Source organism: Halichoerus grypus, chromosome 3 (assembly GCF_964656455.1).
Source record: "Halichoerus grypus chromosome 3, mHalGry1.hap1.1, whole genome shotgun sequence".
Classification (NCBI taxonomy): Eukaryota; Metazoa; Chordata; class Mammalia; order Carnivora; family Phocidae; genus Halichoerus; species Halichoerus grypus.
In genome coordinates, this window is record NC_135714.1 from 25,121,584 (window position 1) to 25,147,558 (window position 25,975).

At 35.3% G+C, this 25,975-nt stretch overlaps 1 protein-coding gene across 11 annotated transcripts in view; it reads left to right on the top strand.

Moving 5' to 3' along the window:
* PCDH7 (protocadherin 7) overlaps positions 1 to 25,975 on the top strand; it is a 415,867-nt gene that overhangs the window by 239,777 nt on the left and 150,115 nt on the right. The window contains exon 4 of one of the 11 annotated variants that reach the window (XM_078068477.1): positions 16,381 to 16,796. The exons of 9 other annotated variants lie outside the window; for them this stretch is intronic. In XM_078068477.1, coding sequence (XP_077924603.1) covers positions 16,381 to 16,529 — 149 coding nt within the window. In that variant the 3' untranslated portion in view covers positions 16,530 to 16,796. Of the gene's footprint in view, positions 1 to 16,380; positions 16,797 to 25,975 lie in introns of those variants that run through there. One more of the 11 variants, XM_078068478.1, reaches the window with a different exon arrangement.

Here is a 25,975-nt window from a genome sequence, read left to right on the forward strand (position 1 = left end):
CACCCATTTCCATCAGATCTTACAGGTGACCAGATGCATTGTCAGTGAGCAGTAATATTTTCAAAATAAACTTTTTTTTTTTTTTCCTGAGCAGTGCATCTCAATAGTGGGCTTAAAATATTCAGTAAACCCTGTTGTAAACAAATGGGTCATCATCCAGGCTTTGTTTTTCTATTTATGGAGCACAGGCTGAATAGATTTAGCATCATTCTCAAGGGCTCTAAGATTTTCAGAATGGTAAATGAGCATTGCCTTCAACTTAAAGTCATCATCTTCATTAGCCCCTAACAAGAGGGTCAGCCTGTCTTGAAGCCAGGCATTAACTTCTCTTCTCTAGCTATGGAAGTCCTAGATGAAATCGTCCAATAGATGGTTGTTTCATCTACATTGAAAATCTGTTGTTTAGTGTAGCTGCCTTCATGAATGACCTTGGCTAGGTCTTCTGCAGCTTCTACCTCAGCACTTGCTGCTTCACCTTGCCCTTTCATATTCTAGAAACGGCTTCTTCTCTGAAACCTCATGAGCCAACCTCTGCTAGTTTCAGACTTTTCTTCTGCAGCTCTTCATCTTTCTCAGCTTTCACAGAATTGAAGAGAGTTAGGGCCTTGTTCTGGATTGGGCTTTGGCTTAAGGGAATGTCATGTCTGATTTGATCCATTCAAACCACTCAGGCTTTCTCCATATCAGCAATAAGGCTGTTTTGCTTTCTTATTCGTGTGCTCACTGGGGTAGCACTTTTAATTTCATTCAAGAACTTTTCCTTTGCATTCACAACTCAGTTAACTGGTGCAAGAGGCCTAGCTTTCAACCTGTCTTGGCCCTCAACATGTCTCCCTCACTAAGCTTAATCATTTCTAGCATTTGATTTGAAGTGAGAGATGTGTGACTCTTCCTTCTTCCTTTTCACTTGAATACTTAGAAATCATCGTAGGGTTATTAATTGGCCTAATTTCCATATTGTTGCATCTCGGGGAATAGGGAGGCCTGAGAAGAGGGAGAAAGATAGGGAAACCACCTATCAGTCGGAACACACACATCTATTGATTATATTCACCATCTTATATGAACATGGTTCATGGTGCCCCAAAACAATTATAATAGTAACATCGAAGATCATTGATCACAGATCACCATAATAAATTCGATAATAATATAAAACTTTGAAATATTGCAAGAATTACCAGAATGTGACACAGAGACATGAAGTGAGCAATGCTGTTGGAAAAATGATGCCAATAAACTTGCTTAATGCAGGGTTGCCACAAACCCTTAATTTGTAAAAAATGCAATACCTGTGAAGTGCAATAAAGAGAAGCACAAGAAAACAAGGTATGCCTACATTTATTTTATTTGGGTATTTTTTATGCTTTGTGGGTAGGCCCCCCCGCCGAGACTATTTCCATTCTAAGTCTCTCCCACAGTTAAGACGGTGATTATAAGAGGTAAACATCGGGAGGCCACTGTCATCTAGAAAATAAAGAAGTTTAGTGTGACCTATCAAAGTCCCTTCCAAAGGTAAAAGTCAAAGACTCAGTTTATGAGGTAGGTATATTCAACAGGTCTTCCAAGGAGCATATGACTCTTATAAAGAATGAGGTAATCAAAATTATTATAATGCCCAGTCTATTTTTAATGTAGTTGTCCTCTACAGCACAAATTATCTCTAAAACTCCATTACACTTCCCAGATCTTATTTTGCTCATAAAATCATTGGCCTCACCCACAGCATTCCACACCCAAAGCCTTATACCACCTAGCATGACATATAATTACTTAGGCACAGTCAGGCCTGGTCTATCTCATCTGTGCTCCACCCCACCCCACCCCACAGCTGGACTCACCTGACAGCATAAACTCACCCTCCTCTTCAAATGAACTAATTCTAAAGTGTATCTCTCACCACCTTGTTTGCTATCTGTTTATTTCCTCCTAGTATAGACAGTTTCATTCTTACAAATATTTCTTGAGCACTTGCTAGATGAGAAATCAATACTCACTGTTACTAAGAGATGTGAGGAAATGATAGATATCTTTGCTGACCTCTCAAAAGATGACATGATTGAGAAAATAAAACATCCAGAAACAAATTCCCTAAAATACATGGGAGCGTATTGTTGGACACAAATGAAACTCATAGTAAATTTGCTATTAAGTGACCAAGTGTATAGTAGAGACAAAAATCAAAATTAAAAAGGACGGTAAGAGTAGGGAGAGATGATGGGAAATGCCACAACCAGCCTGGAGCTCCAAAATAAATGGTTATTGGATAGGTGAAGGGTTGAATGGAAGGTACTCAAAGAGTGAGCATAAGCAGAGTTTGGTAAATGTTGTGACATGCTTGGGAACAAGAGGGGAGATTGGTTTGGAGAGAGTATTAGTTGGGGAGATGAGTTTGGATAAATGTGTTAGGATTAAAACATGGACCCCTTCACAGAAAGATCAAGAGGTTTGACTTTGAGTCTGATGAAGGATTGCCTGCAGTTCTCAAAGAGAAAACTACCTTATTGGAATTTTAGGCAGATTGTCTTAGTAGCATTGCCAAAAGAAAACAAAAAAATCATAATTGATACTTGAGGAAGGAGACAAAAAGTTTAATGCACTAAATGAGAGAATGGTGGTGGTAGTGGCAGCAGGGTAGTGGGCAAAAGGACGTAAGTACGGGGCAAACTGCACTGGACAAGATATACCAGGACAGGGGCGCCTGGGTGGCTCAGTCATTAAGCATCTGCCTCTGGCTCAGGTCATGATCCCAGTGTCCCTGCTGCTGAGCAGGGAACCTGCTTCTCCCTCTCCCACGCCCCCTGCTTGTGTTCCCTCTCACTGTCTCTCTGTCAAATAAACAAATAAAATCTTAAAAAAAAAAAAAAGGTATACCAGGACAACTGTGGTACTGGAGGTCAGATCTCCAATTCTTCTTCCCCCTTCTCTTTTTTTTTTTCTCCTTAAAGCTTTATTCATATCTCCTTGTGTCTAGTTTGTACTTGAGGGTGGAAATTTTAGTAGTATCTATTATAACTCTCAATTTTGCTTTGGAAAAATTATCCAGATGGATTGAGTTAATTTCCCTCTAAGAAAAAATAAATAAATACAACCTGAAATTTGCTGGAAAATGTTGCGTCCTGCATTTTTGTGAATTTACCTTCCATCTTTTAGAAAAAGCAAGGCTCGCTTGATCTCTAGCACAAAAGCAAAGGCAAGGAGTGTTTGTGGGGGTGGAAAGTGCAAACTTGTGGCAGATACCCCTGCCACTTAGCCCAAGTGTCCTCGAGAATTGCATTGAAGAGAAAAACGCTCCTAGATGCCTTCTTGTTTCTCATGCCAAGTCCTAAGTTCAGGTGTCTGTGGATGAAATCTGATCATTGCACTTTTCCTTTCTTTCTTTGTTTTTTAAAGGTGAGCTCCTCTCTTGGATTACTAGAAATAATACTTTGGGTCATCTGGGAAGGAAAACAAAACAGAAATTCTCCATAAAGACTTAATACCTTCTCACTAAATATGAAAGATTTTTTAAATTCCAGCCTTCTTTATTTCATAACCAGAGTTAGATATTTAAGGAATTAAATTGTCTTACAGATGCTTTCACCATGTAAGCCTCCCATTTTCCTTGATAATGATAAGAAGTCGTGGAAGCTGTCATGGGGCTTGACTAACTAGAAACTACCAGTTGTGTGTTGGCTAAGTAAAAAGATTAATCTTTCCCTCAAGCTAATTTCTGATAATTAACCAAAATATCCAGGAGTGCCAAGACAAATTAAGCAGGCGAGTTAGTATTTTACAACCTCCTTTGGAAAGGATAGCCCCACTCAGAAGTCTCTGTAGTCAGGCCATATTTAGTGTAAGCAAACGTCTAAAAAATGCTGGAGTATCACTCTTTTTTAATGATATTTTGTGGGGACTATTTTCGAGGCAGAGTTGTTGCGGGGATTGGGAGGCAGTAAGCTGGAGGGAATTAGTAACAGCTACAAAAGAAAGAGTCCCTTTATGTAGTTGGCTTCTATTTCTCTCATAGTCTTTCTCCCTCTTAATAGCTTAAGTTCAGCACATAGATGATATCTGTCTGGGAAGAACCATCAGGGCAAGAAGGCAGCTGCATCGCCCTTCTATAGCCTGTGACTGACTTCGGCGCTGTCAGCACCCTGACTGTCAGCAGAGAGCTTGCAAGGCGCAGACAATCCTCAGAGAAGTAGGAGACAAAGCAGTACTTTTCAAATCCATTCTGGTTTTCCCTTTCATTCACTCTCCCTCCCCCATCCCACCCCCACCTCTCTCCCCTTCCCTGCCCCCCCCCGTGTGTGTGTGTGTGTGTGTGTGTGTGTGTGTGTGTATTCTTGTACCAGGAACTAGGGAGGGCTGACATTTCATTTAAAGCCGACTGGCTTATAAAACAGCCATGAAAAAGATTCCGGGAGAGGACGTATCCCTTTGGAATGCTCTTAAAAATGAGTAATGCTGTATATTCAAAATCATTAAAATCCTTTTTTCTCCATGATTGCTAATAAAAATATGGGTTCTTTCATTCCAAAGGGGAGATCACTGTCATCTAAGAATACTTTCACTCCTACAAAACCTCCCTGATCCTCTCAGTGGTTTCCGATAGCCCAGAAAGACTAACTGTTCACATGATCAGCGGCAGATATTCCTCAGAGATACTATTACCTGTGCCTGTTTGTTTATGTTTTTAAGGTACATGTATTTTACAAAACAAGATGATGTTAGTTTTCCCAATTTTTCATTCATTCATTTCATTCATTCATTCATTCATTTTTAGATACCGTACACTTTTTATACTCTGATAACAGCTTAGACGTGATTTGCTTTTCATGTTACCATAGTGAAAGATGCCTTTTGACCCACCTGAAACTGTAATTATTTTAAAATTCATCAGTGCTTATTGTCTATAAATGTTAAAGCTGCCCCCACGCTCCACTTCACTGAGTGTATTTGAACCAGATAGGAACTTCAGTGTTTCCCAGGCAGTCCTTAGTCTCTGGCCACAGACTCCTTGCAGCATTTCCATTAGTCTTTCAATCCCTTTTAGCCCTGGTAAATCCCTACCTGCTCAGGTGAGCATTTGTCTTACTTTGAAAAAATTTACAACCCTTGTAATGTGGTTATTCATTAATGCCCATCACTTCACAATTAGGATTTCCCTGGTTAACGAATGCAAATCACAATTTCAATGGGTTTAATATCTAAAGTTTCGGGGCGCCTGGGTGGCTCAGTCGTTAAGCGTCTGCCTTCGGCTCAGGTCATGATCCCAGGGTCCTGGGATCGAGTCCCACATCAGGCTCCCTGCCTGGCAGGAAGCCTGTTTCTGCCTCTCCCACTCCCCCTGCTTGTGTTCCTGCTCTCGCTATCTCTGTCTCTGTCAAATAAATAAATAAAATCTTTAAAAAAAAAAAAAATCTAAAGTTTCCAAAAATTAATCTCTTAAATCACAGATGGATTTGTAGCACCTCCAGGAGGGTTTATATCTACTTTCAATATAAAATGCTTAAAGAAAAGCCAGTAAATACAACTCTATGGGAAAATGGTTGCCATTGACAAGGTCTTATTGCCGATTTCTAATCTTGTTCTTGGAATTAGAACAAAAGTCATTGTTAAGTAAGAGAAAAACAATTATAAATCTTGGTTTTCAAGGTCAATAAGTAAGAATTGGTTTATTTCATTAAAAATAATCAATAGCTTATCTGGAAACTGAGTAACTACTAAACTAAACCAATTTGCTAAATTTAGTTTCGTAAGTAATAGCAAGTTATTTCAATCCATCTGTGTTTATTTGTAAATAGTCATTACCAATAAAAATATATGGCTATTTTACTTTTATCTGGATAAATTTAATTTTAAAGACCTCAATCTCATTAAACAGACAATATTGATAAATAAGCAGGCACTTATATTTTCCTTTAAAAGCCTCCTGTATACACAGATCTGAAAAAATTCCTAACAATATTTAGGTCAGTTTTCATATCTGTGAAAGTTTTAGAACTAACATCTAGATTCTTTAACACTAGATTCTCTTCTCTTTGTCACCTTTGTATTTGTCCTAAATCTTCTTAGGCCCTCTCCTCATTTCCTTCTGCCCCGAACTCTCATTCCCCAGATAATCTGGCCCACTGTTATCTGTCGAGTCCTCAGTTAGGTGTTTTGAAGTCAGGGTAGGACGTGTCCCATCTATCAGTGGAAGACTTTCTTCTGGAGATAAGATTTTTCTTCTTCCCCTCCCTCCTTGCCTCCCGTATCTGGATGGAGTATGTGTGTGTGTAGAATAGAACTTGTATTTCAGCCAGTTTTGGAATATGGTTGTATAAGAGATAAGAGATATCACCAGATACAAACCTTCCAGCACTGTGTTGTTCTCAGAAAGTCTCTATCTGAATTCCACTTCAGGATTCAGTTACTCGTTCCGTCTTTTCCTCATTACAGTGAGAGGCAGGGAAGTTTCACGGAGTCCTGCGGCTCTTTATCATGCAGCCTAAATTCTGAGTTTCTCCTCCTTCCCTGATCCCTCAGTATCTCTGGCAGGTCATCTAATCAGGTGCTTTTAATGTGGTAAGAACTTTGAACAATTGTCTTTTCCCTCTTAAAGACGCATGTTGGCCATTATGAAATGAATATTATTTGGTACTTAAATAATATGGTGATGACCATTGGGCATATACTGATGTACACATGCATGTGCCCTATCTTCATATAAATCTAAAACTTTCTAGCTCATTATTTTTCTTGCATGCTCTGAATTTTCTCGGCTGGTTGGCCATATTTTATGACCAACATCCGAGGGTCATTATAATGTTGCACTGAACTAAATGTTATGTGTGGCCCAATTTATAGTAGGGACATTCTTTTAAAAACCTGAGTTCATAGGTTCTGACTTTCTTATCCTGTGACTATATAAGAAAACGTCTTTTAAATGTATCAACAGCTATTAGTACCCAGGAGAACTGGTTTTCAATTTTGACTCAACATCCAGAATGCTTATGACCTTGGGCAACAGACTTCCCCTTTCTGAGCCTTAATTCCCTCATCTGTAAAAAGAAATGACTATAGATCACTGATTATTTTCAAAATATCTTTTCTATACCACATTCCATGGTAAGATTTATTTCAAACCCCGAACAGTAGAATCTTAGCATTGAGTTTGATCGTCGATACAACCCTGCTGTCAGAAGAATGTAAACATTTTTATTTATGAAAATATTCTTGTATTGTGGGGCCCCTGGGTGGTTCAGTCGGTTAAGAGTCTGCCTTTGGCTCAGGTCATGATCTCAGGGTCCTGAGATTAGCTCCATGTCCAGCCCCCTGCTCAGCAGGGAGCCTGATGCTCCCCCTGCTTGTGCTCTCTCCCTCTTTCTCTCATTCTCTGTCAAATAAATAAATAAAATCTTTTAAAAAAAGAAAATATTCTTGTATTGAAAAGTGCTATGATTTAGTGGGAAATGATGACTTGGTTCAAATTTATCTACGTTCAAATCTTAACTATCTGATCTCAGGCAAGTTATTTAAACTTTCTGAGATTTGATTTCATTATTTGCAAAACAATTGGAATAATAATGTTCAAAGTTGTTGTGAGGGTTAAAAGTACCAATCACATTATGCAGTAATATCTAGCATTTAACAAATGTCCATATGCTTATTTTGCTTTAGCAATATCTGTAATAAAATACATCAATAATTAATATACTACATGTGAATGATTGTAAAAAATTCAAGATATTTCGTTCACTTCTTGGTAAATAATAAAGACTCAGTTTTCACTGAAATTAAATAAAGAGATATAAAGTCAGTCTTAAATACAGCAAGAGAAATTATTATCACTGGATATTAGTAAAAATAATTTCATTATTAAACTAAACCACAAAACAAATTAGTCTAATATTTGTGACTCCTCCATTTTTATGGGTGAGGAAAGATTCATGCATCATCAAATAGTTTGAATGAATGATCCCTTAAAAAGTATTTTGACATGATCTGAAATTAAAGCTGAACCTTTGACTAATAATTTGTTTACTCCTTTTTCCAAATAAGAAAATGATAAAAATGAAAATAGATCATAAGATGACCGAAGTTACACCTCAGTACTGGTTGACGATCGCAATTAGAGGTCAAAAATGCTTTGACTTTTGTAATATACCATAATCTGATAATAGAAAATGTGTTCTATTCCAAATTGCACCAGGAACTTTTCTCACTCTCAAATAATACTCTTCTGGGATGTACAATATAACAGAGAAATATCATATGATCTGGAATTCCAGTCTTGATTGAACTTTTCTCACTCTCAAACAATACTCTTCTGGGACGTACAATATAGCAGGGAAATATCATGATCTGGAATTTCAGTCTTGATTTTATTCGCATTGCCTAATATTGTTACTTACTTCTCACTTCGATATGTTTTGGTGTCCAGTTAGGTGGAAAGGCCCTTGAAGTTGGGCACTATTTCGTTACCTTTGTCTCTCTCCCAATATCTGATCACAAGGATGTATAAAATAAATTGTGTTCTTCAGTACTTGTTGGACAAGATTTTTCAGTAGTGAATGTTCATTGCACACAGACTGCTTCTTCTGTTACCTTCTAGCGAGTTTTTATTCACAACCCTAAGTCTGGTGATGTTGATTTTCCTCTGCACGGGCATGACATCATGGACTCCACCCTGAGAACAGGTTGGGACATTGCTATAAAAGAGAATTGTTGCCACAGTGATGTTAACAGTTTTGACAACTATACCCCTTTGTTTGGACTATGAGACCAATAGTGTTAATAATTTTCAGGAATAAGGGTCCTTCTGATTTCTTTGTTTCCTCATGCAGAGGCTGAAGATGCTTCTGGCTTTAAGATAATATAGGGTGTTAATTTCACTTAGCATCTGATGAGTCTCATGTAAAATAACATTAGGTTAAAAGTATTCAACACGACTGTTTACTCTAGAGCTTTCCGGTAACAAAATACATATTTTCCTAAGTATCAGACTAATAATTCAGACATGCTAATCTGAAACTCACAAGATCATTATTAAAATTAAGATGTTATAACTAGTGTAGTTTCTTTTCTTTCTTTCTTTCTTTCTTTTTTTTTTCCCAGAAGAGTATATTCAGCTACTAGGGACAAACATGGGATTTCTTCCCATGTTTCACAAAATTTAGTCTAGGCAATAGATAGTGAGAGATGTAAAAGAAGCCAAACATGAACATTAAGAATTATTCCTAATTTCAATATTCATATTGTGTTTTCTCCAGTGGAGTCTGAAGAGAAGAAAACACAAGGCTTGTAAAGAAGAAATGAATGGGGTATCATAGCCACCCAGATACAAGTGATTCATTGTTGAGTGAGAAAAAAAAAATTCTAATAATTGTAGTTAAAACTGCTTACTTTTTATTCCTAAAAGGTACCTCAAGTTTTTCAACAATTCTTAAATTGTTAAAAATTGAATCAATTTTGGTTAATCTTGGAGAGACTAAATATAAATTCTAGAGGAATATGCATTTACCTATGATTTTATTTGTTTATAATCATGAAAGATTAGAAGAAAAGTAGAACTTCAGTGGCTGGGACAAATTCATTCTCCTCTCTACCTCATTTTCCTATTTGTAGATTATTATTACTATCATCATCAACTACCAAGATCAATAATTTATCTGTGAAAAATTTTAAAACCACCAGAAAGCATTGTATCATTTGAAGGCTTTATTAAGTTCATTGACAGTAGATTATTGTTAGGAAACATATTTCATTTTTGGATGCCTAGATTTATGACAGATTTAGTTAAAAGGGAAATGAATTTGATGGATAACACAGGAGGCTTTGAGCTGCATGAAAAAAATACCACAATTTTTCATAATATTATTGTCTCACATTGAACTCTCTGCTGCCTTGCTGCCCAAGGTTGAAGCAAATATTTTATTAGAAATCAAATCAATTTTAGACAATAAAAAGCCCATCTTCTATCACTGAATAAAGTACAAACTCCTCAAAGATCCTCTTTTAAATTAATAGAATATATCAGTTTATGTATTATAATACAGCATCCAAGAATAATAAAGGATTCAGTCTTCACCCTTCTTAACCTTGATCCTTTCTATGAAGATTTCGGATGCCAATGCCTGTCTGATACGGAAAATGCTTTGTACTCTATGTCACTAAGGTTTTCTTTTCTTAAAATGTTAACTCTCATTCATTTTTGCCCAGCATAGAGATAGTGAGAATTCATATCTTTTGCACTTTAGAGTACCATTCACCTTTGTGGGTCAGGCTCTGTTCTATTTCTATTGCCGGTGTATGGAAAGAGAAATTCAGGGCTGTCAGAGCAAAGGGGAGTGTGCAGAAGAAAAATTGGGGAGGCAGGTAGAGTCATTCTCTACTTCTTTTCTCCCTTTCACGAGCATCTCTCCTTAGGAGTCTTCGCAAGCCTTTCCTGCAAACTCCCCCACCTACAACTTCTCTCCCAATTTCTGCTCACATCTCTCCTTCACTCACTTTTCCTGACAGTTCCGCCTTATGCTCTGGTGTTTTCTCTCAGGAGAGCCTTCCGTACTTTCTCATCCAGCCGAGACAGAACCCTGGTGCCATTCAAGCCTGACACTGAAGTTTGATATGATCTCCCGATCGAAGCCATCATTTCTACCCAGACTTCTAATTCTGGAATCCCTTTTCAAATTCTTTGCTCTTCAAATTGATTAGCAAAACAACCCCTAATCCTTTGCATAATCTGTGTGACCTGTGCTACGTTATGTATAAGATGCCGCCGGAGATGTCAATATTTCTGGGGTTTTTTCCAGCTACTATACTGACCTCACTCACGTTTAACAGTAACTTCTCCATCTGCTCTTTTCCCTCTGTCATCTCTTCTGCTGTCTTTCACATCTCCAGGATAGGACAAACACTTGAGTCTAGTTCTGATAGCACCTAGATCATTCCTGCCTCTTCGCTTACCCAGACATCTCTTGTCTCTTACTGGGACCAAGAGGGTAGCTGCAGAGGCCCCTTTCGTAGCTTTACTTTCATCTCTGACTACTTCTACCCAAGAAGTCAAGTTGGACTTACATGGGCAAATTACTTGGAAAAAAAGATTATAGTAGTTATTATATACACACACGTATCTGTATGTATGCATGTGTATTTTTAGCTGTCTTCATCTGTCTAATCTATAATTTAGTTTTCTTTTCAATGGAAAAGGAAAAAAGTAACGATTTTATTTTAAACTATGCTTCGTATGAACCACAGTATGTTTGGTAGTCACTGGACAAAGATGAAAATTAATCTCCAAATATTTAAGGGGCATTGATAATTTGTTTTGGAGTCAGTGCATGGGCTACCATCAAACCTTCAAATCAACTATACTATTTGTTCCATAAAGAGATAATTTAACTTATGAAATGTCAAAAAAAGCTGTCTGTTTTCACTGATTGCCATCAAAAATCCTCACTGAATTTACGTTTTCCAAAATAAAAGGAAAGCAAACTTACCAGGATTAAACCTTTAAACAAATTACATAAAAAGAAACATTGCATACTCAGAAAAATACTGTCGTTGTAAATTTGCTTGATCATTGATAGCTTTATTTTTCATCAGTTTTTTTTTTATTGCAAGCAATGTAGGTGAGATTTCTGAAACCCCTAAAATGTTAGCATATTTTTGTTTCTAAATGTATGTATCTATGTGACCTCGTCCAGTCAAGTGGCCATAATCAGTATGCATTTCTTGTAGAATGGAAACATAAATGACATTTTGAAATATTTTAATTGCATGTTCAGAAGTGCTAGTGGATATGCCAAAGTGAGAATAAGATCTTGAAACTAATTAATGTGGCTTCATTTATCAAGAGCACTAGAGCTGTTATAAATACTAATAATAGCATTGTAACAGTATATTTCCGTTTGTCTGTTGATATTCAGTGCTGTCATAGTGCCCCACACCACTGAGTCGAAGAAAGTCTTTGTGTGCATTTAACAAAAAGCATCCCACTTGCTCTGTAGTAAATTCATGAGACCGCCTATACAAAGGCTTCTTAGAGTAGCAAGCAATGATCTTACACTAGTATCTATGGTGCTGAGATTGATGGACTTGAAGAAAACAATTATGTTCATTGTTTACAGAGCTGGAGGATTATGAGAATCCTCCCTAAGCAAAACAAACCCTAAGTTCAAATACATTGATAAATAATAATATATAAAATACGCAAAAATAATCGCATGGCTACTCTTCGAGGGAGGTAAAGATGAGCTGGAAGAAAGGGATCAATATACAGAGGTTAGTTTTAATATAGAGTCTTGCGTTATAAATAGAGACTACACTGAAACAGAAAAGTCTTCGAAATGGCATCCTTGGATAAAGGCTGGCCTTCGCTTCTCATTTCTCACCTATAAACATCTAGGGTCTTTACCAGTGGAGTGTTTGCCTACCACTGCCATTGTGAGAACATATGAAAAGAGCCCTGGATTAGGAATTCTAGATTTGGTCTTGAATCTTCCATTTCTTGGAAATGTATACAAAGCATGTACCGTAGTACCTCACTATAGAATAGATCTTCATCCAGTCTCAGTTGATTTTCCTTCGGCTTACTCAATCATATTGAAATTAACAAAATTCCCAATTCTTGGAAATTGTATACCTGTGATTGAATCCTGGCTCTGCTGTAGGATGTGTGGCCCTGAACAAAGCATTAACCTTTTTGGCTTCAGTGTTCTCATTTGCAAAAGGAAAGTTTGAGCCATCTAATCTTAAATAGTCTGCTACCTTTTCATCTAATTTTTATTTCTTCTAGTCTTTTTAGTTTTTAAACAACACATGGATGTACTACCATCTTCCTATCCTGCAACAAACTACAATGGTTTTCAATGCAACACATCATCATCCAAGAATATACTAATTATTGTGACCTTCTTAAACCAAAGTTTAATCCTATGTGAGAATCATCTTGAAAAACTTCATAATTTCCACTTGGAATAGTTAAGAGATTTGAGATGGGTATTTTTAATCTTTCTAAAAACAACGGAAATTTAATTCACATACTGAGTTCTTTAAATACTGAAATTTCCCTTCTATTATTAATAATTTCTATTGAGTTGTAGACATCTAAGTTTCAGTTTTGTTTGGCCTGTAGTGGATTTCTCCTTGTGATTTCTCCTTGTCTTCTAAGTGACAGCTATTGATTACATTAATATTCAGATCTCCATCCTTTCTTCCCAAAAGGTCAATTTTAGTCTTTTTTAAAAAAATTGTCTTCATATTCCTGAGAATAGAATTATTATTATTTCCCACAAAATCATTGGTAGCTATGAGGATATTAGGTAAAGCATATAAACAAAAAAACTTATTTCCACTTCAGATCAGCAAATGATTCGATATGGTAGCAAATCCAAACTTGTGAGAAATGTATAGACAATCCTTATTCACTTGCCCCCTGCAAATTAATAAATAAATAAACAAACAAAGAAACAAACAAATAAATAACTTTATAGTAGCATTATGAAGAAATGGTTGAACAATGACAAAGGTGATCTTTGAACAATTCAATTTTTATTATCTAAAATTTGAAATTATTCTAACACAGAATGCATTTGAGAATATCTTTGTCTTTGGGCATTATATTCCATAATACATTGTGATATTTCACACCTACATGGAAATTACAATTTCATAGGTTGTAGATTAGAGAAACTGACTCCTCAGTCCATTCCATTCTGATTTTGTCATGGACAAAGCTAGTCAACATTGTTCTACCAAACTCCAAAATCTTCCTCTTTTCCAACTCACAGGGAAAAGCAAGCAAATAAACAAACAAAAAAATAGTAATAATAACAAAACGTAATCCAAGGATAAAATTCTTTCATTAATAAGTGAAAGTAATACTCATTATTTTGCCTGCTTACCTACCTGAATATTATGTAATAACTTACAGATCACTTGAAAGCTAGAAGTTAGAAGAAGGTGATAAACTATATTTATTTTGTCCCAAGTTTTCACTTGAAAGTCCTTTCTTTTTCTTGTTTACTTACTTCTGATATGTCTTTTCTGTAAGGACACCTGGCTAGTACCTCAAATGTTTCCAATTATAGATGTCAAATTAGCTCTATGAACCTCATTTAGTAGCTATAAAATGTTGTGGATACTATTTATAGTATCTCTGGGAGATTTTGTCATTAGCATTTCTCAAATTATGTTACATAGTTTAAAATCATGAGAATGGCTCAAAAATAGCATTTTCTTTCACTTCCAAATACACGCATAAGATTAAAAGATAAAATAGATTTGAATACATTTAATTATTTTATTTTTTCTAAATATCTCAAAGCAAAGTAGTACCATAGGAACATGTTTTAGTTTAAATATTAGAATATGAAAAAACAGGGGCGCCTGGGTGGCTCAGTCGTTAAGTGTCTGCCTTCGGCTCAGGTCATGATCCCAGGGTCCTGGGATCGAGCCCCGCATCGGGCTCCCTGCTCGGCAGGAAGCCTGCTTCTCCCTCTCCCACTCCCCCTGCTTGTGTTCTCTCTCTCGCTGTGTCTCTCTCTGTCAAATAAATAAATAAAATCTTTAAAAAAAAAAAAAAAAAAAAAAAAAAAAAAAAAAAGAATATGAAAAAACAAAGTAAAATATCAGGGCATAGTTATATACTAATGACCTAGAAAATACTTCTCATATTAGGGCAATTTAGGAGTGTATGCCAGGGAAGTAAGAACATAATGCCCCCTAGATACATTAGGGGATACTTAATTTCTAGGGAAGGCATTATATTGTGAGTGATGGTCATTCACTAAGTCACTGTCAGGATGAGACTGAGCTACAAAAAGCAGGAATGTGAATTATTTAAAAGGACAGATTTGCAGCTTTGAAAACATGTTATTCCTTGGAAAGCATATAGATATGAATTGCACAAAAATACCCATTCATAAAAATTTTGTGTTTCCCCCAATTTGGCCATATGAATTACCACACAAGAAAGGAATAGTAAAACGTAAGTCACTGTGATAAGCAGACGGAAATTTCATGAAAATACCCTGTGATAAAAGGAGGAATGCATTTTTTAGAAATCACATTAATTTGGCATGTTTATGCCAACAAGTATATCAAAGCCACTATATGTCCCTACATGGTGAAATACTGAGAATAATTAGACTCAAAATATTATGTGCTAGATAGATGCTAGATAGATAGATAGATAGAATTATCACCTACATACTCTGAGTTATCACCTACATACTCTGGGTTATAAATAGATGTAAACACTATAGTCTGAATTAAATTTAAACAGAATTCTCAGAATATGAGAAACCCAACATTTTCCATATGCACTGTCATATTCCATTCTTTTTCTAATATTCATTTTTCATTAGCATTTAGTACATAGGCCTTGAGATTATTTTGAAAATATAAATATATTTAATTTTGATATTTGTGAACTATTTATCATTTAATTTACCATCAAGGCCTACTTAATTTTGTTTAAGACCCTAAATTAATTTAAATCCCACCTCTTTTACTTTTGATATGCAAGTATTTTTACTTTGATGTTGTAGCAATGCAAATTGAAGTTTGCAACATGAACCACTAATGCTAATTTGATTACTTCTGTATTAGTGTTGAGTGCTACAAAATAGCAAGATATTGTTTAAAAAATGAAACTGGGAATGGAAGAACTCTTTCTCTGCAGGCCCTCTGCAATGATGGTAGTATTAATGCATGTACATTAATGCTTGATGATTCTCATAGAGCAATGAATGAAAGTTTGAAGGCAAATAATTTAGGATTTTTAGAAAATCTGACAACTTGATTTTTTTTTTTAATTTGAGTTCATCAGAAAGTCCTTGCTTTGCTTTTTAATAGTTCAGAGAGTTTGCATCTATTTAAAATATTTATTGCAGATGATTTAGACCATGATTTATTTTTAGCAGTAAAGATGTTTATCTAATATAGTGAAAACAAGGTGCCTGAAATGTGAATTCAATACTTTTTGGACGGAAGTGAACCAGCCTTTCTTTAAAAAGAATTCTTTTAGAAAGAATGAACCAGGACTGATTGATTGATCTATTTATCTATTTGGTAAAGTGGAGGCGATTTCTAATGACTTGTCACAAAAAAGGATGCTTTCAGTATCTGGTTGCAACCTACGCTAAATATATGTAAGTCTACTTAAAAACTGTTGAAGAACAATTTTCTTCCTCTTTTTAACATCGTACTTGGAAATGGTATCTCACCAAGTTGGAAAAAAATAGATATACATTTTCTGTAAGATATTCCAGTGCTAGAGCTGCGGTGATACCCGCCACGTGTACTGTACCTGCAGCGTGCATGTTGCCTGTCTGTTGTTCGATGTCTGTGTAGTGTCGACTGTAATTTGCATTATGCCTGAAAGTCCCTATGCTCGTTAACCTTTTACAGGTGCCGCACCATTCCAAGGAGTTCAGGTACTAAAAGAGTGGGCAGTCCTTATACAGGCAATGTACAGCCCATGTATCAGTCCCAACCTCTCCTCTTGCCTAGGCTCTAACAGTGCTCTGGAGGCCACTCCATTAGTTAGATATTTGTGACCAAGTTAAGGAAGTAAGACAGAGGACTATCTAATAATTGAATGAGGCCTATGTTGTAAATTCCCAACATATTACCAATCAACTTGCCAAAAAAAAAAAAAAAAACCCAAAACAGATTTAATGCAAAAAGAGAGGAGAGGGATTGAGAGATAATGGATCAATCATTACTTTTTCTACTCAAATACGCTATGTGATTTTTTTCAAAAGATTCTCAATAGTGTATGTAGTATATGGGATATCCCATATATGTATGTAGTATATACCATATATATATATGGGATATATGATCCCTGCATCATATAATGCAGGGATTAATTATATTATAATGTTGATGGATAGAGATTAATAGGCTAACAAATGATAAAGTTAATTACATAAAGGATTAAATATTGAATGGTTTGGCTCATCCTGTTTGTAATTATAAAAGAATTTTTGTGTAATGTAGTCAATTAAATAAGACCAGGCATTAGGCATTATTCCACACTTGTGGAAATTCATAATTTGTGTACCCCGGGAGGAAAAAATGTATGCAGTGATAACTTCAAAGTAGTAGGGCAATGTTTATACACCCACAGACACACACACACACATACCCACACACACATACACACACTGTAGAAATGTTTTCAACATAATAACCTTAGTAGCGGAGAATCTCTTCCAGTATGCTATGGTTTTGACATAAATATTCTTAACCTCCATGTGTAAAAAAAAAAAAAAGAAAGAAAGAAAAGATTCTCACTCATCCTAACCAATGCCTACAAAAAAGTAATTTTCTGTTTTTTGAAATAGACACAATTTCCTTTTTTGAAATTTCTTTTACAAATGTTTTCTTTTTATATACTATACAATGTTTTTAAAGAATTTAAGTCAAACTCCTTGCATAAAAGCCTTATTAAATAGGTATTACATAGACTTAAGCAAACCACTTGTGAAATCCAAAGCCTTATTAGAGTTGATGAATGTTATTACAATTATCAAAATCATTAATGCTACTCAAAATAATGATGCCACAATACCAGTCTTTATCACTGAAACCAATTTCAACAACTAAAAATGGAACAAAGCACAAGATGAGCCTACTTCTGCTTAACGGGTTCACAATCTAAATTACCATCTTGCTCAACCTCCCATTTTAAATTTGCAAACTCTTTTATAAGTCATTTATAGAAATTGTTAAGTATAATCCCATCCCCTTGTTTTCATAATGGGCATAAAATAATTATCTAAAATTCTTTACGTATATAATGAAAATTGGGGCTGGGTAGAGTAAGGAAAGAAGCCATCCTATTTACCTCAGTTTAAAAAAAGAGATTTTTATAGATGTAAATGCTCATTGCGTTGTTCATCTCTGCACCTCGTTCTCACCTCACACTCTTTCAGTTCAGATGTTATGCTTTTCCAAAAGCTGTCTGTTTTGAAACTCTTCCTCTTCCCATGTAACGGGGAAGCGCTCAAGTTACCAATGAAATGTGTGTCCTCAGTGATGTCTCCTGAAATATGCTATTGGCTGATGTTAGAAGAGCCCCAGTCCTCACCCTTAAGTCTTAATAGTCAGTTCCTATTTTGCCAGCCTTCATCTTCATTTGAACAGACTACTTGTCGACTAGATCCTGTTAAAGATAATGTGAAAATGACAAACAGTTTATCTTCTTCCAAAGTGTGTAGTTGTAAGAGGGGGAGAAGGACAGAGACTGTATGGGGGAGGGAGAGGGAGGGTAAAATACCCTTGATAAAAGCATAACTTCCTTAATCCTTTGTTCCGATTGAATCAGTGCTCATATGAATGAAGTATTAATGTTTAAAACTTTTATTCTATCTTAATTTAAATTTAAATAGCCACATTTGACCAGTGGATGCCATATTAGTGTGGATTTAGATACGTTCTATTTCACTTTAAAAGGCAAAGATTAAATGTTTTAAATTTAGTGAATTTTAAATCGACCCCAAAGAATAAAACTGGTCATCATTCCTTTGGAGATTCAGTGTTCCTTCTGTTGATTCCAGATGACTTATCTTGGCTTCTGCATTTTGAATCTCCTCCCTCAGAGAACATGATCAAGTTATATTTTGCAAATTAGGATTATATACACGCATAAGTGTGTAATTATATATATACAACTTTAGTAGTGGAATTTTGATAAAAAATTTATAAAGATTTTATGCAATATTAGCCATGAAGCTGTCCTTAACATTTCTCTGGTATGATGGTTAAGGCCATGGCTTTGGAGTCAAATAGACATGGGGCCAAGTTCTAGTTCTCTGACCAGCTGAGTGACCTTGGGCAAGTAATTAAGCTTTTTAACTCCTCCATTTCTTTATCACTACAGATAATAATGCTTTATACATTGTAGAATTGTGGTGGAGATTAAATGAGCTAGTGTAGTGTTTATTTAGTAAATGTGAGCATGTCAGCTGGTCTCATTCTGAATGCTACATAAAGGGTCATATGAGTGCAACATGTCCTCAAAAGGAACATTTTTTTCTTTTTTTAGGTGGCTAAAAATGGATAATTCCTAACCCAACTGAAAACTGTGCCAGTAGGTTTTAGCATTTCCTTCTCCTCTGCCTACACAAAGATATGGGGTGATTTCAAAGTCTGCCCCAATATAACAACGATCTTACACAGTGTGGGGAAAATGATACTATGTTCAAGTGTTTAAAGAATTGTCCCCAGATAGGAGAAATATATTTAATACAATGGTGCTTCCTCTTGAGCTTCTGGTTTTTACTTTTAATAGTAAAATTGTTGAGCCGTGTACCTGTTGGCTTTCAGATGGGACCAATTTCTTCATTATAGCCAAACTTAGGGAATGGTCCTTGTAACAGGGAATAGCTTCAGTCTGTGATCTTACAAATCACACCAGCTGAACGAGAAGGATGTGACCATTTCCATCTGGAACAGAAAAAAGAAAAATGACTAACACTAAAATACACATAATATGTGCTTCATTCCCACTCTTCCAACTACTATCATTAATGTCATTGCCCAAGGAGGGCAATTGTCCCACTCTTCTTGAACAAACAGTCCCAGACATCAAACTGCTACTCAGAGCTTTCTAAGATGTTCAATTCCACTCACTTCAGCTGTATGTCAAGATGGAGGAACTGTGAGATATGCACCAGCCTATGCTTCTTCTGATAGTTATTTCCGTATTTCCCGTGGATGGAAACTGTATTTGACATTTTTTTAAGTAAATCTAAGAAATAAGGTGTTCCTATACTTTAAATTTGGGTTATGATGTTTTGCCTTTCCAAAGTGAATCATGGTGCCCAGTGGGTCCAATGAATGTATAACCTAGAATGAATTAAAATACATAGAGAAGGAACCATCAAAGTGGCAAGATACTATGGAGACTGATAATGATGATGAATGACATCATTCATAAAGTGTAATGCTTTGTGATTTGTAGGGAAAACCTGTTCCTAACACATGTATTAGACAATTGTCAAAAAAACAGCATGCCCATATCTTGGGATCAGATACGCCGTCTTAGATTTTGTTACAGCTTTACAAGAAAAGCAAATTAAAGCCAGGTCAGGGAAAAACAAAAAAATCAAAACAAAATAAAACAAAACAAACCCCATGTAGGTGTTTAATATATTTTTACAGAAAAGAAAATATTTTAAGAGTTTTGAAGAACACCTTCAATTTAAGGTTTTTGCCAAATAGTAATGATTCTTAAAAAAAAAAAAAAAAAAAAGTCTAAGGTTGGAAGATTTAGTTAATTGCAAATTAAATAGAAGATTAGGATAAACTTAAAACAAAACAAAAAATCCCAGGAGCAATGCCCACCAAATGTTTAGAGGAGGGTGCTTCTCTGTGGGTGTACGTTCACAGTTTATACCATTCCCCAAAATGCTTAAATATGGAAACTAGAAAAGGAAAAAAAATGCTAGGTTGTTAGTTATTTGGATAGAATGTATACATAGGCAGTGAAAAAGATTGCACTGCCTGGTAGAGATTTTCAAATAGCAGTAGTGTTATTTAAAATGCTGGTAGAAATATCAGCTCTATTTAGAAAAACAAGTATAACGGGGAAAATCCTAGTACCTGCTTCGCTTGAAATAAAAACCCTCAGAAGGATCATCAATTCTCATAATCTATATTTACTATCTTTTTGTAAAATGTCTCTTTAAAATCTCACTAGGAATAAACTGTGCATTTTGTCTTTGTGTAAATTATCCCAAATTATAAGAATCGGAACCCGTGGAATTTAGCCAGCCACAGGAGAGGATGCTCTGAAGTACCTTTGTTTTCACCTGCAGTACTCAGGTATTTTACTTTCATATCTCTGAAGAGACACCATGACCCATGACAGCTTGGTGGCAGCTACGCTGTGACATGAATAAGCGGCCATTGAGGAGTAGATATAAAGAAGCAAGTTCATCTTATTTTAGTTTGTTTTGTGCCACAAAAATGTAATTTCTAGCTTTTAAGAGTAAAAATAGAGTAGGTAAACAGAAATTCAAATTGGAAAAGATAAGTGATAAAAAACAAATTGGTATGAAAAGCAAAGACCAGCTTTCCAACATGCTCACCTAAATGCATGAAAGATATGTAAATACCGTAAGTTTCCACTTCGTTATTTGAAAATGATTCATAGCTTGAGATGGTCCTCTTAGCATTTTGTCAATGTCTCAACAGAAGTCAAAATGCAAGCCCTTTGAAATGTATAAAAAATCACTCTCCTTTATTAAAAACATATACATTATTAAAATAGTAGTTTTAAATTATATTGATATATTCAAAATCATCACTAAAATTGGCTTCAGAAAGCTAAAACATCTAGATATATAGATCTGTGCTGTCCAGTACAGCAGCCGGTAGCCAATTTTGACAACTGAGCAATCAATAATGTGGCCAGTTCAAATTCAGATGTGATGTGAGTACAATATACACTTCAGATTCAGAAGACCTAGTACAAATAAAAAAAATGTAAAATATCTCATTAATAATTCCATCGTGATTACATATTGATATAATATTTTGAATATAGTGGGTTGAATAAAACACATTAGAATTAATGTTACTTGTTTCCCTTTATTTTTTTTATATTTGCTACAAGGAAATTTTAAATTATGTTTGTGACTTTTATGTGTGATCTGCATTATACTTCCATTGGTCGGCTTTGATGCAGTGTTTATCTTTAAACACAAAAGAATACGTAACTTAAAGATAAACAATGAGGCAAGTGTATGTATGTGTATGTCCAATTTCGTTTTGCTGCTTTAACAAGTTTTACTACAAACTTAATGGCTTACAACAACACAAATTTATTATCATATAGTTCTGGAGTTCAGAAACCCAAAGTGGATTTCACTGGGCTAAAGTCAAAGTATCAGCAAAGTTGCATTCCTTTTGGAAGCGCTAGGGTCCAATCCTTTCTCTTGCCTTTTCCAGGTGCTAGGGGCCACTCCCCACATTCATTAGCCAATGGCCTCTTCCTCCATCTTCAAAGCATCATTGCCAAATACTTCTAAATCTGTCATCCTCTAATTCTTTCTCTGCCTCTTTCTTCTGCTTCTAAAGACCTTATTATTATTACATTGGGTTCCTCTGGATAATCCAGGATAATCTCCTCATCTTAAAGTCCAGTGATCTCCCACTTATATCTCCTCTTGCCATTAACCCGAGGTGTTCACAGATTCCTAGAATTAGACCTGGTTATTCCACCTACCACAGTGTGTATACATATATTTGTATTTAATGTAATACATAAATATAGAAAAATCTATCTACCTACCTATTTATCTTTGTCCTCTCCATTTCACACACACACACACACACACACACACCCCAATGTATTTCCTTAGATTTTTCTCTTTGTTTCCCTTTTGGTACTATGTTTTCTTATCACGTAAGCCTCCTAAAAACTTCAGATAGTTTTCACCTCCTCCAAATAGTCATAGCCAAAGGCCAGTGCACGATGACATAGAAAAACTAAGTTGTTCATTTTAATTTGGTGGTTATAATTAGGAAAAAACTTGTCAGAATTTGGAATCATTTGCTATGTTCCTTGGGTAAATTAATAACGGACACAGTAGCCATGCAAGACAGAAAGGCGTTCAATGCCAGTGGGTGACAGTATTTTTTTTTTCAGCATGGATAGAAAGAGTAGAAATTTCATGAGCAAGAAAAGGCTTTGAAACAAAACCAAATAAAGGAAAGAGGAAAGGCAATTCTCTGCCTCTCCAAGAGACTTTGTTAGTTTAACACACCTGCTCAGACCTTTGGAGATTATCTTGGGCCATGCTACTGTGAGTTGAAGAGTACCTCCAGAAACTGTAGAAACTCAGCAGAGGTTTGGTAACTTCTTTTCATCTTGTCAGATACCTGAAAGATTCCATCTTAGTTTTAAACTATAGTTGATTAGACATTGTTTTCACCATTGCTTTTGTAATACTGGGGGATAACAAAGTCAATTATGAGCTAAGTGATGAGTGTAGTGCTTAGGAGTTAGAATTTGGCCGTTTGTGTTTTTACACAAAACAACTCAAAAGACTTTTTCGGAGGTAATAATTCATGGTTTTAAATTAGACCCATCTTTTAAGATATACTCTGAAGTGCAATATTTAAATTGTTTTCTTCTGTTCGGTGATGAAAATGACTTAACTGGACTTAGAAAACTTTAACTTACCCTATCTATTGGACAAAGCTAAAATGGCTGCTAATTGCCACAGATGTATAACAATAAAATTAGTGAACTTTAAACGTGATATAAACACATGTTGGGCATTTTCTTTCTTCTTTTTTTTTTTTTCTTCAAATCAGAGCAATTAAAAGAGCAGTTTTTCAGAAACTTTATTTTTGAAAGCTCCTGATATTTTTTCCATGCAGCTAATTTTTATTAAAAAATGTACCAGCTAAAGATAGATACAATAAAATTAAATGATTGAGGAAGGCAAAATAAATTTATTTTATAATTCTCTGTAACTTACATCATTATTTTTGTCATTTTATACATATTTTTAAAAATTATAAAAGTGATATTAGTAATAAGTCATGATATGAAAGGAAATTATTTTTGCTATAAATTTGGTCCATAATAATTTCAATCCCTGGTTGGATGAAGCTTTTGTTAGGTTTTAAAATGCATTTAGTATAGGAGATATGTTTTGATAGATTGAAAGTTCAGGCTATGCCTATATTATAAGAAAGTTTAAATGTGGATGGTAGTAAATTTGAAATATTCATATATAAGGTAAAAATCTTAAAACTGAGGGTGAAGACAGGCCAAATCTTGAGACACTGATCAAGATAAAGTCTGTATATATTTAAAGACAGTGACTTAAATTATACAAAAATAACTGTCTATTGACTTAGATATTTGTGTCTCAGAGACACATGCCTACACAAGTTGTTTTTCTAAAATCATGCAGATAATGTTGAACTCTTTCTTCAGTACAGCTCTGCATTAACATAGAGTGTTGGAGGTGATAATATATGCTGAATGATATATTTGTAATCAAGACATTTTTAAAGAACACTTAATAAAGGAAAGTCAGCAGGCCAAACAAATAATCTGGTTTTTCTCCTTACTTTTATTGGGCAATGGGAGACAGAAGTAATCGTAAAATACCCAAAGATAGTTAATTTTTTTTAGCGGAAGATTAGGCACATAAAAATAAACCCTTAAAGGGACCAAAGTGATCATCAAACACAATATTATGAGCAATTCAATTGAGCTTGTACTAAGCACAATAAGAAATCAGTGTAGGGCATTATGAACTTTGCCAAGGGATTCTGGATATATTCCTCAAAGAAAGGACCTTTGAAATAGATTTTGAAAGGTAAGTAGGAGTTGCCCAGACTGAGATTAAGGTGAGCATTTTATGCAAGGGAAAGAGCCTAGACAAATGGAAGAGCATGGTAGATGAAAACTATAAAATGAGGGTGATCATCTTGCTTTCTGGGCAGTGGCATACCATTGGAGAGATTCGAGAGATGTAGATTAGTTGGCTAAATTTATCAGATTAGTGTTTTTATGTGTTAAAGTTGTACCGGATAGATCAGAGATGGGGATGGGAAAGGTGATGATTGTTTTTTGTGGTTTTCTGGTCAAGACATGAGGAGAGCATGAAGTGATACTGTGGACAGGGAGTGAAAAGGTGCATTAGAACAGTGCTTCTCAAAATGTGGTTCTCAGATCAGAAGAATAGCCATCACCTGACAACTTGCCAAAAATACCAATTGTCTGGGGCACTATCCTAGACCTATTGAAACCAAATTCTGACATGATGTCCAGCAACCTATGGATATACAAAAAAATGTACATGTTCAATGTACCCATCTTATTAAGTTTGGACGTATGCATACACTTATGATACCATCACCACAACCAAGGTACTAAACATGTCTATTACCTCTAGCAACTTGTGTTTCAATAAGTTCCCCAGGGAATCTGAGGCACACTGATATTTGAAGACAGCTGCCTTAAAGATTATTTCCATAGTTGAACCCCTAGAATTGAGGAATTGATTGAATTTGGGGATAAGGAAGATGGAGGAATCAAGAACAGCTAACATTTCTATTATAGGCAACCAAGTGGAGAGTGGTATCATTAAATAACATAGGATATATAAGAGGAAAATAGATTAGGCCAAAAAGAAAAATATTTAATTGGCAAGGAGGCTGTCGTTCTCTCCAAAAAATTATGGGTCTCTGGTCATGTCAGAAATCAGTCTTGATTAAAGCAATTTTTGGTCTTTCATTGGATTGGCAAGTTGGCTTTTAATTTGTTTGTAGTTTTCCTCTACAAAGAATGAGGCTGGATAGAAGCTGGAACACCATCAGAATGTGTGGTGTAGAAGAAAGAGCTTTGGACCTGGGGTCAGAGGACCTGAACTATGGCTATGACCTAGAATGTCTATAACACTAGCTGGCTGTGAACGTTAGTTGTGTTACCTTTGGAAAGAAAGTCACTTAACTTCTCAGAGTTCTAAGTAGTTATTTATTTATTTATTTATTTATTTATTTATTTATTTATTGCATTTTTCCTCTCATCAGAACAATGGAAATATTGCCTCTCCTTCATAATTATTGTGAAAATACGATGTGTATAAAAATAGGACAGTTGCTGGCAATAGCAGGCAATTAATAAATGGTAGATTCCTTTCTTTTCTCTTGGCTGCTTGGTGATTACATACCATTTCCTTTGTATCACCCCAAAATTTAGTCAAGAGTTGGTGAATTTTGAGGAAAAGAGTGGAGGAGAGAGAAAAATATATTTTTTAGGATATACTCAAACATGCACAGGAAATCAAGACCAAATAGTTACTTGGAAATTTATTTGAAGAGTTCATCCTTAATAGCCTCACATAGTTTCCTAAAGAAAATTCTTGAACAATACATCTGAAAATATTTACTAAGGGATTGCAGAAAAAAATGGCTAAGGTTCTTTTGGAGAGACATGAGACCAAAAGATGTATTACATTTCAAATAT